The following is a 14,469-nucleotide window of genomic DNA, read 5'->3' on the forward strand; positions in this document are numbered from 1 at the left end:
TCTAAGCTTGTTTTAATCAGGGAGCTCCACCAAACACTGTTCGTCATGGGTAACTATTATCACATTTGACACATCAGTGTCACAGTGTTTAGCATCAAAGCAACCACAAGTTACCTCTGTATAGCAAATGGACAGACCAATGCTATACCACTCAGAAGAATGTTTGACCAAAACAATTAAAACCAGGCCCAAGGGCCACAGGCCAGAGGGCTCAAATGTGTTTTTAAGTAGGAGACCTCACCAGAATCAGAAAACAAACCTCTGTAGAATCCGGCTGATCTAGGTGACTTCAAACCTGTATTCCAGCCCTCTTCTGTCATTACTGTAACAAAAATAACACTAGAGTCCTACGGAATGTAAACCGTTAGGAGCTTAACTGCTAACCCAAAAGTTGATTGTTCTAATCCACCTGTAGGTACTCTTGAGAAAGCTGTGGCAATCTACTTCTCAAATGCCACCACCAATAAAGACTCTGCAGTGCAGTTTTCTGAGCATGAGTCAATAGTCAACTCCATGATAACTGGCTAAAAGGTTGCAACTTACAGTGTGAAACACATTGTTAAATGCTTTCACATGTAACTCTTTTGGAGACACTGTGTAGGCCAATGTAAACACATCTGTTGACCAAGTTCAGCCAATAGGTGGCTCCCTTGCAACCAGAGGAGTGTCTGAAATCTGACAGGGCTGACATATGACCTGGGCATCTATTGAACAGTGTCTGTCACTCATTAGTTTCCATCAACAGCTGTGAGAACCAATTCTGCAAGTTAAAACTAGTAATTTTGTAAAAACTAGTACTTTTGCCATGCATTTTTCAGTGGATATTAAGGTGGTTATTACTGTTGTTGCTGTTATGTGCCATCAACCTTGCTTGCTGAAACTGAAGAGGATAGGAAATGCTTGCTGTAGAAGATTGAGGACTACAACTTTTGAGTACAGATTACATCTTACATCTCAGCATCAAGAAAACAAAGGTCCTCATCACAGGACTAACAGTCAACATCATGGTAGATGGAGAAAGGATTGAGGCTGTCAATGATTTAATCTTGCTCACTGTCAGGAAATCAGGAGATGTATTGGGCAAGTTGCATCAGGGACTTCTCCAAAATGGTGAAGATGTTAGTTTGAAAACTAAGGGGTGCCTGATCCAGAACATAGTCCAGACCCAGAACCCACTGTGCATCAGAGAGCTCAATAAGACCGACAAGAAAAATTGATTCCTTTAAACTCTGGTGCTGGAGAAGAGTACTGAATATCCCATGGACTGCTAAAAGAACAAACATGTTTTGGAGAAAGTACAGTTTGAGTGCCCCTTGGAGACAAAGATGGCGAAGCTTTGTCTTTCATACTTTGGAGGTGTAGCTCGCTGAGGCTTTTTCTTGGAAAGGGACCTGCTGTTTGAAAAGATGAAGGGTCAGTGAAGTAGAGGAAGAGCCCTAACAAGACGGATTGGCATGGTGACTTCAGCATTGTGCTCTAGTGTGTTAGAGATGAGGAGGATGGCACAGGATAGGGCAGGATCAGGTCAGCTATTCATAGGGTCGCTATGAGTCATCCTTGACTTGATGGCACCTAACAACAACAACATAGCTGACCCTCCAGTCAGTTTTCAGAGGCTGTAAGTTAGTTGCACTGGAGGAGAACAACTGTCTTTCTCCCAGGCAGCAGTTGGTGGATTCGAACCATCTGCCATTTGAAGGACAGTAAAGCTCTTTACCACTAGGCCACCAGAGCTCCCTATTATGCTTTTTGTTGTTGTTGTTGTTAGGTGCCATTGAGTTGAGTGTGACTCATAGCGACTCTATGAACAAAAGATCTGAACCCTGTTCTATCCTGCACCATCCTTACCAACTCTAATACAATAGAGCCCTGTTATGGCAAAGTTAGCTAAAAGATGAATGATCAGATATTTGAGCAGGAGCACAACTTCAGGGCTTGCCAACAGTGTGATTTTTTTTGTATTATTTTCTGTGTATGATCTCTTTCTTTTTAAAAAATTATTTTTTACAAAAGTTTACAGAAAACTTGAATTTCTGTTCATTCATTGTTGCACAATTTCTACCCCCAATCCACTTGTAAAATATTATACGAATTGGGTGACCCTGGAGGACCTTATGGTGAATGAAATACCTCAGACACAAAAGAACAAATATTGCATAACGCTCTGTTGTGGAATGAGCCTGGGATAAACTAAGAAAAGAGGGGTTAAGTAATGAACACTACATTGGAACAGATGAAGGAAATAACTTTTTAAAGGAATATATTATTAGGTATTACTTGCATGACAACAGTCCAGAATAAGATGTGCATAGTAAAGTGATCTTTCTTAATCAGAAAACTCAAGGTAGGCAAACTCAGGGGAAAGAGAAAAGGGCCCACAGCCATCAGGTGATTCTGAGTCATATGTTATTGTTGTCATGTGCCATCCAGTCACCAGTGACTCATAGCGAGCCTATGTACAACAGCCCTAAACTCTGCCCTATCCTGTGCCAATCTCACCATCTCTGACACTCCTGCCCCCAGTAACCTAGTAACTGAATCAATCCATCTCATCTAGGGTCTTCCTCTCCTGTGCTGTCCCTGCACGCTCCCAAGCATGATGTCCCTCTCCAAGGACTGACTGGTCTCTCCTTGCAACATGTCCAAAGTATGTCACATGAAGCTTCAGAATCCTTGCCTCCAAGGAGCATTCTGGCTTCACCCTCTCCAGGACAAACCTGCTTGTTTTCCTAGCAGTCCATGGTATATTCAATACTCTACTCCAACACCACAGCTCAAAAGCATCAATTCTCCTTCTATGAATCCTAGTCATTGTCCAGCTCTCCGATGCATAGCAAGTGATTGCAAAGACCATAGCATGTATCAGGTGAACTTTAGTCTCCAGACTGACATCTTTGTACTTCAGCACTTTAGAAAGGTCTCTAACAGCAGACTTTCCCATCGCAATACGTCTTTCAATTTCCTGGCTACTGGTGCCAAGAGTGTTGACTGTGGATCCAAGCAAACCAAAACTGTGAACAATCTCAATCTCTTCACCATCCATTATGATGCTGCCAATCAGCCCAGTGGTGAGAATCTTTTTTTTTCCCTTGATATTGAGTCTCAATCCATACTGAAGACTGCAGTCCCTGACCTTCCACAGCTAGTACTTCAGGTCCTCTTCAGTTTCAGCAAGCAAGGTCGTGTCATCTGAATAACACAGATTGTTGATGATTCTTCCTCCAATCCTGATGCCACATTTCTCCTCATAGAGCCCAGGCTCCCGGATAACCTATTCTGCATAAAGATTGAAAAGGTATGGAAACAGGATACAGCCCTGGCATACACCCTTCCCAATTTTTAACCATGCAGTGTTTCCTTGATTGCTCTGTTCTGATGATTGCTTCCTGGTCCAAGTATAGGTTTCACATAAGCACAATCAAGTGTTCTGGGATTGTGCTGATTCCTATAGTAGAACAATTTCTGCAAGTCTCCAGCATGACCAACTGGGAGGAGAACTACTGACAGAGGTTGGAAGAAGGAGCATGGAGGAAGAGGGAAGATGCTGTTACTTTGGATTGCAATCAATGTCATGAAGAAAATGTCTGTAATTTGTTGACTAGAAAAAGAATTTATCCTGTAAACTTTCACTATCATTTTAAAAGAAGAAAAAGAAGCAGAAGAGAAAGAAGAAGAAAAGAAATCCCCTAGAAACAGGAAAAAGGGAAGTACTTTCTATCAAGAGAGACTCAGATCTGAAGGCACAACAGCAAAGTAGGGACATATGGGGGTGTGTGTGTGTGTGTGGGTGTGGGTGTGTCTCCCATGGCAAAAGGCATAGTCAGTGCACATATTTTGGTACCCATCACTGTCCCATATAGTTTCTTCCAGACATTTCAATGCTTCAGTGAAATGTCTCGTACCTGTGCGGCCTTGTGAGATTAGGAGTGTCTCATTTGCTCATGACCTGCAGGACTGAGGGTAAAAGGACAACAGTCTTGGGAAGGGACTTTTTGGAGAAGTTCTAAACTGGCCAGTGACCCATGGAGGAGCAGCCATCCCCGAAGAACAGCTGCTGAGTGAGCATGGCAGGGGACCGAAGGAGAAATCCCCTCTAATAGGAGAAGGAACCTTGAAAAGGAGAAAGGATATACTTAGTCAGCACATGAAACTAAAAGAGTACTTTCCAAATGAAAGAAAACCCCTAGACAAATCAGGCTGACAGGTGGGATATTATGTGCCTGCAATGATGATGCCTTTAAAAAAAAACACCTAATGATGTTTTAAAAAAACACTAAATATAGTATAGAAGAAAAGAAATCCCCTTTTCAGTTTAAAAGTTGGATTAGTAAAATGACAAAACTTAAATGAGAATGCAATATTTAAAATCATATGTAGTTGTAAGTGAATATATGAATGGAAGACTGTAAAGTCAGATACAACAGTGGTTGCTTTTGATTGGTGAAATTCACTCTGATTTTTATCATTTTCTAGCACAAATCACTTTCATAATCAGAAAATGCAGAATAAATTTTATTTTGCAATCTGCTTCTTGGTTGTGACTGATCTGGTGAGAGAAAATTTGCTGTTAAAATGAAATTATGTGTTGCTGTTGTTGAGTACTATTGAGTTTAGTATGATTCATAATGACCCTATAAACAGCAGATCTGAACTCTGTCTTATTCTGTGCCAATTATAGATATATATTTTTCATTATATAATAAAATTTGGAAGCAGGAGTGGCATACGCTTCCTAAACAATATGCCTCTGGAAACTCTATGAACTTTGATAAATGTCAATAGTTATAGAAAGGCTTCAGATCTTTTGTTCATATAATCGCTATGAGTCGTGCTCGACTTGAAGGCAATCAACAACAAAACAACAATAATGAAATTACACAAATACACATCCTTATGGGGATTTAACTATTGGAATCTCAGTCATCTCACCAACCGAACTTTTTCTTCCCTTGAGTTGCCTTTTAGTCCTCATAAATGTTGATACTTGTAGAGGAGCTTTAGGCCTTTTGTTCATAGGGTTGCTATGAATCATACTCGACTTGAAGGCAATCAACAACAACATTCTCAAAGTGTAATATGGTGAGAGATAAGGGGATAAATCTTTCTTTCCTGCTTTCATCTGTCTAGCTCTATTTATCTGTCAACCTACCTATCTACTAATAGAAAGAGAGACTATTACAAGTCAGAAAGAATCCCAAGGGTTTTGGTAGAACTACCCACTATCGGGTTTCCAAGGCCGTAAAGATTATGGAAGCAGATTGCCTTACATTTCCTCTGCACATCAGTTGGGGGATCCAAACCACTGACCAATAGGTGACCAGCTATATTCTTTGACCACTACACTGCATGCACTCCTTTCTCAAGGGTCTTGGGTTAGAGAAATTGACCTTGCTCATTGTGGTAAAAGAAAACTAATGACAAGAGAGAATTATGGAGGAAAAGAAGTAAAATAGTTTTATCATGCCCACATTCAGTTTGTTGCCAGATATCAATCTTGACCAGGCTGGGGACAAGTTCAGAGGCAGACAGTAGACATTCTTTATTTGCCCTTTAAGTTGTCTGTTGTTTTGTTGTTGCTTTTATGTGAGAGACAAGAAAGGAGCAACCAAGTTGGATTCCTGGAATATGCTGACAGCATACAATTTCCTCAAAAGGAAGAAGATACATTTGGCAATCTTAAAAACTAAAGGAAGCGTCTTAGACTTTACCTGAGGAAAGAGATTCCTAGGTTCCACATTTTTTTTTCCTGTAATTGCAGAAACAGTGTTTATTACCAAGTATAAATTAGGGGTGGGGGCTGGGAGGGGGAATGGCATTCATGTCCTGGTTGGCTGTTCTTTCGCTCTGTCCCCCTGGGCCTGGATCTTCAGTTCCTCATCAAGGCGCTCCTTTGCTCGGACCACCTTGGACTGCAGGTAGAAGGAGCCTCCCACAGACTTGTCATTCACCTTGAACAAGTGTTCATAATTCTTCAGTATCTCCTCAGAGCTCAGCTTAGAGACGCTGAGGATTTGCTGGGCCTCCTGAAAGCTGAGGCCAGAGAGGCTGGAAGCAGCAGCAGACTGGTGGCCAGCACGCCCCTGAGCATCAGCTGCTGCCCGGCTAGCAGCAAACTCTTGCCGCAGGGCCCGGGCAAAGGCCCTGCCCACCACCTGCACGCCCATCACAATAATCTGGGCCAGGTACTTGGCCATGGTGGCAACCCTGCCACAGGAAGGGAGCTCCAGCTTCCGAGGCCCCTCGGGCCGGCTCAGGTTCCACATTTTGACACAGGATTTTTAGTAATCATTTTTTAAGAAAGTTTGGAAAAATTGATAGATAATATTTGAGCTTCTGATTTCCTCTGCAAACCAATTTGTCTAATTAGATATAATTAACATCAATTCTACATTAGTATATAAGCCTAGGGGATAAAGGAGTTGTACTGCCAATCAAAACGTGCACAGTTGAAATCCACCATATGCTCCACAGGGAAAAAATGGACAAACTCCTTTCATGCTGTTTGTAAACTCTGCAAACCCAATGGGGAAGTCAGCTATGACCAATGAATGAGTTTTTAATGAATTAGAAACTTAACCAAAGTTGGTCATAAGCCCTCTTGAACATTCCGTGCTCCACTGAGAGCCAACTCCCACCACCACCATCACAGCGAGAAGCATTCTTAATCTAGCGTTGATTAATCTTGGATTATTAAAACCACCTCCTTCACTTCATTGCCTCCACCAAAAGTGACGGGCACACTACTTGGCCCAAAGGCACTCAACCTTCTCTCTTTTTTTTCCTTTTCTCTCTTGTGAGAAGACAAGCCTAGATCAGAATCCTCTTGCTCAAAGGTACTTGTCTCTCTCTCTCCTCTCTCCCCTCCCCTCACTCTTAAGTCTAGGAGGTTCTAATTGTAGAGATCCTGGGTCCACAGGATACACTCTGCTCCTGTCTCTTCTTCTCTATGGTAGTGAGGTTCCCCTTGCTATCTCTAGGATGGTTCATTTTCTGGGGATTTGTTGTTTTAGTTTTTATATTGGTTTGCTTACAGAGTTTGTATACATAGTATTTCACACTACTTTTCATTCTCATTGTGTTTCATGCAGTCAATCTCATGTATTATGTTTTATAAAATCAATCCCCATTGGACCTTGTCCATTATTATTCTGTCTCCTCAGGTCCCCACTGTATCCTTCCCATTTCCTTGACGCCCTCTCTCCACTCACCAAATTGTGCAACACTGTGGTTTCACCCCTACCCATTCTCATCTCTCTGCTCCCAACCCTCTTCCCTTTAGGTCCCCATACATATTTTACTAGTTATCCTTCTATTTTTACAATAATGAAGTGTTTGTCCTTATGAGACTTAGTTTACTGAGCATAATGCTCTCCAGTCCCTCTCAAGTTATATAGTATTTTTAAAAAAAACAAAACAAAACATTGCTTTAAAGCAAATCATTGCTTCTGAGGGCTGCAGAGTATTCCATTGTGTGAATGTACCACAATTTCTCAACCCACTCGCTTGTGGTTAGACATTTGGACTGTTCTTATGTCCTTGTGATGGTGAATAACACTGCTATGAACTTTGGTGGACAAATCTCCATTTGTATCTCAGTTCTAATTTAGGATGGTTTGTTTTAAATGTACTGGAATGAATTGCATGGCCCATTGATGGACTGGCATAGTGTTTGCAGCAATGGGCTCAAGGAGCTGCTGTTTCTAGGGCAGCTATGATTCGTACTCAACTTGATGATGAATAACAACAACAATATCCTCATTATTTGCATTGCAGAAAGCTGTTTAGTCTCTTTGGTGGGCCATAGCACCTTATTTGCATTGTCCTACCCACTCATCGTGTGGGAGTTGCAAAGATTATGTTTAGGAGGGATGTATTAAGTAATTCACTGCACCACAGTAGTGTCAAAGTGATTTTCTCTCTCTCTTTTTTTTCCTGCAGTAAATGTAGTCACTCAAAGATAAAGTTTGAGGAAGTGCTTGAATTTCCTTGAGACTGCCAGCAAACAGACACACAAATTTTCTTGGTAAGTAACATCATATTTGCTACTCTAGTAAAGAAAGTAATGCTACTCATTGATTTTTAAAGTTCTCAAAATCTCTATGACAGTTAAATGTTTTTCTAATATATTCCTGATAGGTACTTACTGTGTGGTTTCAACTAGCCGTTTGTTTATTAGCTTCTAGCTATGAGTCAGAAAAAAGGTATGTTCCCTCCTTGAATGGTATCTCATGCATGACTTGCTTTTAAGAGATATTTTTTAGTCAGGTGGAGAATATTTGGGTCACAGACGTCTTCAGATGGCTATCTTTAGAGCTGGTTTGTTGTTATTACTAGGTGCTGTTGAGTTGAGCACAACTCATAAGGACCCTCTAAACAGCCCATCCGAACCCTGTCCTATCTTGTGTCATCCTCACAATGTCTAACATACTAGATCCCATTACTGTAGTCACTGTCAGTGAATCTGCCTGTGAGTCTTCTCCTTGACCACCCCTCTACCTTTCAAAGCATGGTGTCTTGCTCCAAGGAATAGCCTCTGCTAGCAATAAGCCCAAAGTTTGACATGTTGCAAGGAGGGACCAGTTCTTGGAGAAGGACATCATGGAGGGACAGTGTAAGAGAGGAAGACCCTTAATGAGAAGAATTGATTCAGTGACTGGGGTGGTAATGGTGGTAGATGTGTCGGAGACAGTGAGATTGGCACAGGATAGAGTAAGGCTGTTATAAATACGGTTACTATGAGTCTCAGACAACTCGACGGCACATAACAACAACAATATGTAAAATAAAGTTTTAGCATCTCTGCCTCCAAAAAGCACTCCGGCTGCACCTTCTCCAAGACTTAGTTCTTTCAACAATCCATGGAATATCCAATACTCTTCTCCAACACCACCATTCAGAGCTGGTAGTTGATTTCAAACATTTTTTTTTCCTTTCATCTCCACAGATACCTTCTTTCCAGTGAGATCATCAGGGAAATGTGGGGGAAATGTGGGAAAGTAACTCCCAGAGACCCTGGCATGCTGTCGACCATCTCTTATTTTAATGGGCAGGTTTATTTTCATTTTCTCTGTGCTCCCTCCATTATGTAGTCTTTTCTATCTTCTCAGAGCACTAAAACAGACCTATGGGGTGAGGATTTTGAAAACATTTCCCAGGTTACACACAATTTGGTCAAAACATTTGAAAGGGAATGAGTCTTTACCAAAAGAGGAAAAGAAAGCCTAAATTAACAAAATCACAAAGGAAATAAAGCTGAAAATTCTCTTGAACTGACTAATCTGATCCTTCTAATCTGTTGTTAATAGCTAGATTGTCTGGTGCAGAGAAGACATTCAGTATTTATTGGGGCATTGATTATAATAGGCAAGATGATTATATTCTCATAACCTGTTAAGACCAGAGTCCTAACTTGATGACCTTCCCTCATAATTTCTGGTGGTTCTGTGTTGATGTGCTGTTCCAATCACTTTTTTTCTAAATTTTTAAAAAAATTTCTGCTAGTTTATTTATGAAATTAGAATACATTGTTTTCAATAACAAATTCTTCCAATTTCCCTCACCACCCCATCCATCAAATTGTACAACCCCATGATTAATACCCCCCACCCCCTGTGCATCCTTATCCCTCTGCTTCCAACCTCTCCACCCCTCTTGGATCCTTATACTCATTTTACAGTAATGGTTTTATACACTATTTATCCTTGTGGGACTTAGTTCACTCAACATAATGCTCTCCAGTCCCTCCCAAGTTAGGTAATAATTTACAAAATCATTGCTCCCGTGTGCTGCATAGTATTCCATTGTGTGAATTTCTCAATCCATTCATTTGTGGTTGGACATTTGGGTTTTTTCCTTTGTTCTTGCAATGGTGAATAATGTTACCATGAACATTGGTGTACAAACAGGCACATGAAGAAATGCTCCAAATCACTGGCAATAAGAGAGATGCAAATCAAAACCACAAGGAGGAACCATCTCACTCCACTAACAGTGGCAAAGTTTAACAGGGCAGCAAATAATAAATGTTGAAGAGGATGTGGTGAGAAAAGAACTCTTATACATTGTTGGTGGGATTACATGAAGAAGACTGATAACCTGATTGCAAAATGGGCAAAAGACATGGAAAGAATTTTCACAGAGGAAGATATTCAAATGGAAAACAGACATGTGTTCAGTCATTTTTAGGTAATCTTCAGCAGGATTTTGCTTTTGTGTGATATTAGTGATGTTGTTCTATAATTTCCATACTGTATTAAGTCACCTTTTTTTGGAATGGGAACAGATAGAGATCTCTTCCATTCAGTGTACCAGATAGTTGTTCTCCAGATTTTTTTGACACAACTTGGTGAGCACGTCCTTGGTGGGCTCAACAAGGCAGCATTCATTTATTGAAATGTGTCCATTGGTATTCTTTCAATTCCTAGGTCCCTGGTTTGTGGTTGTGGGGTTTTTTCCTCATTCATTCAGAGCAGCTTGAACTTTCTCCTTCATCACCATTGCTTCGTGGCCGTTTCATTTCATGAAATTCTTTTGTAACAGACAATTCTTTTTGGTACAGTGAGTCTGTGCACTCCTTCTATCTTCTTTGAATGCTTCTTGGATCATTCAATATTCTGCCTATAGCATCTGTGAGTATTGCGACTTGAGGCTTGAATGTGTTCTTCTGTTACTTCAGCTTAGGAAATGCCAAACAAATCCATCACTTTTTATACTCAGACTCCAGCTCTTTGCACATTTCATTATGATATTTTACTTTTGTCTTCCCAAGTTGCCCTTTGAAATCTTCGGTTTAGCTCCTTCCTTATTTATTCTCTTTGCTTTGGCTTCTTGGCCTTCTAGTGCAATATTCAGAGTCTGTTCTGACATCCATCCATCTTGGTCTTTTCTTTCTCATCTCTCTTTGCAATGACCTTTTGATTTCTTCATGAATGATGTTCAAGGCCTCAAACCTGTTCCTGAGGTGATTTTTAAATTCAGGTGGAAGAAACTCAAGGTTAGATTTTGGTTCTCATGGATTTTATTTCATTTTACTTAGCTTTAGTTTCAACTTGCATATAAATAGGTGATGGTCTGTTCTACAATAAGCACCTGACCAAAAAAAAAAAATAAATAAGCACCTGACCTAATTTTCACAGCTGATCTTGAACTTCTCAGGTGATTCTTTCCACAGATGTAGATGAACGGATTCTATGTGTACCATCAGGTGAAGCTGCTGTCAGGGATCTCTCCGAAGTGCTAAGGAACAACAATGTCAGTCTGGAGACTAAGGTACCCCTGATTAAGGCTATGGTTTTCGCAAGTACTTGCTATGCATCGAACAGCTGGACAATGACCAAAGATTACAGAAGAATGGAAGCCTTTGGATTGTGGTGCTGAAGAAGAGTACTGAACATACCATGGACTGTCAAGAGAACAAAGAGGTTGAAACCAGGCTGCTCCTTGGAAGCAAGGATTTTGAAGCTTTGTTTCACATATTTTGGGCATGGTGCTGGGAGAGACCAGTCCATGGAGAAGGATATTATGCTTGGAAGGGTGGAGGCACAGTACAGGGGAGGAAGACCCCAGATGAGATGGATTGAAACAGTAACTGTGGTAATGGGTGTAGGTGTGCCAAAGACAGTAAGACTGACTGGCTCAAGATAGAGAGCATTCAGAGCTGTTGTACATAGGGTCACTATGAGTTGCAGGAGAGTTGATGGCACATAACAATAACAACCCTCATAAAAGCTCTGGTAGCCTAGTGGTAAGGAGCTGCACTGCTACTCAAAGGCACATGGTTCTATTCCACTAGCTTCTTTGCAGGAAAAAGATAGGCACCCCCTCCTGTGCTACTTACTGCCTCTGAAAACCCACTGGAGCTTGATGGTACTCAATAACAACCTCATTTTTAAAAATGCAACTCAAATGCACTGGTTCCTTGTGTTATGTAAAGTGAGGCCTTTGCTGTTAGTGCTGCATCGTGTTACTGTGTCACCCATGATGAACTCCTGAACAGTAGAATGAACAGCTGCGCTGTCCAGCACCATGACAGGTTATGAACGGAATGTGTTCCATAGAGCTTCCAATGGCTGTGCTCTGGAAGTAGATCACCAGGTCTTTCTAGTCCATCTTGGGTCTGGATAGAACTTGCTCCTAGACTCATAGACTCAGAAACAACTCATAGCTGACGCTCCAGAGGGAGAAGACTGCTAGTGGATTTGAACCACCAGACAGGCACTGCATTTGGGTTAGCAGTGCAAATTCCTATGACCTCTCTTAGCTCTACTTAAAACTGTTTGGCATCATAGCAACACACAAGCCTCCACCAGTAGACAACTGAATGCTGCAAAGGAGGTATTTTGACCAGGAATTGACCTCTATCTTTTCTTGGTAGCAGATACTTGTACCACTGAACCCTTCAATGTTGGGCTAAATCAATATAATACTATAAATGGACTTTAAGCTATTTTCTTAGTTATCTAGTGCTTCTGTATCAGACATACCACAAGTGGACAGCTTTAACAAACAAATTTATTCTCTTGTAGTTTGTTGCAAATTGGACCTACCCATAGTTGACCCTCCAGTGGGTTTTCAGAGACAGTTCATCTCATGGGGCATGGAGCAGCTGGTGGATTCAAACTGTGTGCATTTGTGATTGCAACACAGCTCCTTACCCCTAGACCACTAGAGCTCCTACAGTTTAAGAGTCTAAAAATGCTCTCATTGCTGTTGTTGTGTGTTGTGAGTTGGAACAGACCCATAGCTGACCCTCCAGTGGGTTTTCAGAGACAGTAAATCACACAGGTGGAGGTTGCCCAGGCTTCTCCCTCAGAAAAGCTGGTGGATTCAAACCACATGCCTTTGGGATTGTAGTACAGTTTCTTACCACAAGGCCACCAGAGTTTCCTCACTGACCCTTAGCACCATAGCTCAGATTCTTGTTGTTGTTGTTATGTGCCGTCGAGTCATTTGCAACTCATAGCGACCCTATGTACAACAGCCCTAAACCCTGCTCTATCCTGTGCCAATCAGTCACTGAATCTATCTTCCCCTCTTGCGCTGTCCCTCCACCCTCCCAAGCATGATGTCTGTCTCCAAGGACCTGTCCCTCCTTGCAACATGCCCAAAGTATGTCAGACGAAGCCCCAGAATCCTTGCCTAGAAGTACAAATTTAGGGTGCTGGTTTTCTTCAGCTCCTGGACGTAGGTCCTAGTTTTCCTTTGGCATCTGTGGACCTGGTGTTCTTTGGAGATATATCTTGGTCTTCCATGGCATCAAGCAGCTTCCAAGCAAAGAAAGACTAAGTCCAAAATGATACATGGTATCCTGAGGTCTGTCTTCTCAGCTGGCTTTCCTCCCTTTTTACATGTTATTAAATAAAAAGTGTTACAGGCCACATCTTGGAGAAACTCCCTTTACATTGGAGCAAGTCTATGCTACATTTTATCCTTAATTGTCCTTCAGCTATTTGGTTTACCAGAGCATAGAGAATCAATGCATAGTTCTTAGCTCTCCCATTAGATCATTGCATAGATGCATTTTTGGAGGACACAGATTTGTGGCACTTATTTATATATGTTATATTTTCAACTTTCAAAGTTAAAGGACTGTTTTACTGATCAAGTTGTTGTTAAGTGCCATCCAGTTGTCTACAGCTTACAGCCACTTTATGAACAACAGTTCTGCCCCTTGTCTTATCCTGGACCATCTCACAATTTCTTACATGGTCTAGCCCGTTGTTGTAGTCACTGTGTCAATCCATTTCATTGAAGGTGTTCTTTTGCTGATCTTCGGTCTTTCCCAGGGTATTTTTTTCCAAGGACTGGCCCTTCTGGACAACAAGCCCAAAGTACATGAGACATACTCCTTGCCTCTAAGGAGATCTCTGATGGCACTTCTTCCAGGGCTGATTTGTTTGGTTTTCATGGATGTCCATGGGATAGTCAGTACTCTTCCAAAATCATAATTCAAAGGACGCTAGTCTTCTTCAGTCTTCCTCATGAGTTGTCCAACTTTCAGATTCATAGGAAGTAATTGAAAATACCATGACTTGTTGTCAGGCACACCTTAGTCTTTAAAGTTATATCCTTGCTCTTTGGAACTTTGGCGAAGTCCTTGATAGCAGCTCTCACTAATAAAACATGAGTCTTGATTTCTTGATTTCTACTACCATGGGTGGATCCAAGTAAAATGAAATAATTGACAACGTCAATATTTTCTCCATCTCTCATGATGTTGCCCATGGGTCCAGTGGTGAGAATTTTTGTTTTCTTGATGCTTGTTGTTGTTGTTGTTGATTGTTTTCCATTTGAGCACGACTCATAGTGACCCTATGAACAAAAGGCTTAAAGCCCCTCTACAACTATCGGCATTTATCAAAGGTCATAGGGTTTCCAGAGGCATGTTTTGATGCTTACTTATGACTCATATTGAAAGCTGTAGTCTTTGATCTTCTGCAGTAAGTGTTTCAAGTCCTCCTCACTTTCTTC

The 14,469-nt window shown here is 41.2% G+C and overlaps 1 protein-coding gene across 1 annotated transcript; it reads right to left on the reverse strand.

Annotated features, from left to right (window-relative positions):
* Positions 1–5,816: 5,816 nt before the first annotated feature.
* LOC102874495 (mitochondrial import inner membrane translocase subunit TIM16-like) lies at positions 5,817–6,194 on the reverse strand. Its single transcript, XM_006895409.1, has one exon. It carries the CDS (start codon positions 6,192–6,194, stop codon positions 5,817–5,819), a length of 378 nt encoding a protein of 125 aa, XP_006895471.1.
* Between the last annotated feature and the right edge of the window lie 8,275 nt (positions 6,195–14,469).

The sequence above is a fragment of the Elephantulus edwardii genome, unplaced genomic scaffold (genome assembly GCF_000299155.1).
Source record: "Elephantulus edwardii isolate Elephantulus edwardi_28Jun2011 unplaced genomic scaffold, EleEdw1.0 scaffold00167, whole genome shotgun sequence".
NCBI classification, from domain to species: domain Eukaryota; kingdom Metazoa; phylum Chordata; class Mammalia; order Macroscelidea; family Macroscelididae; genus Elephantulus; species Elephantulus edwardii.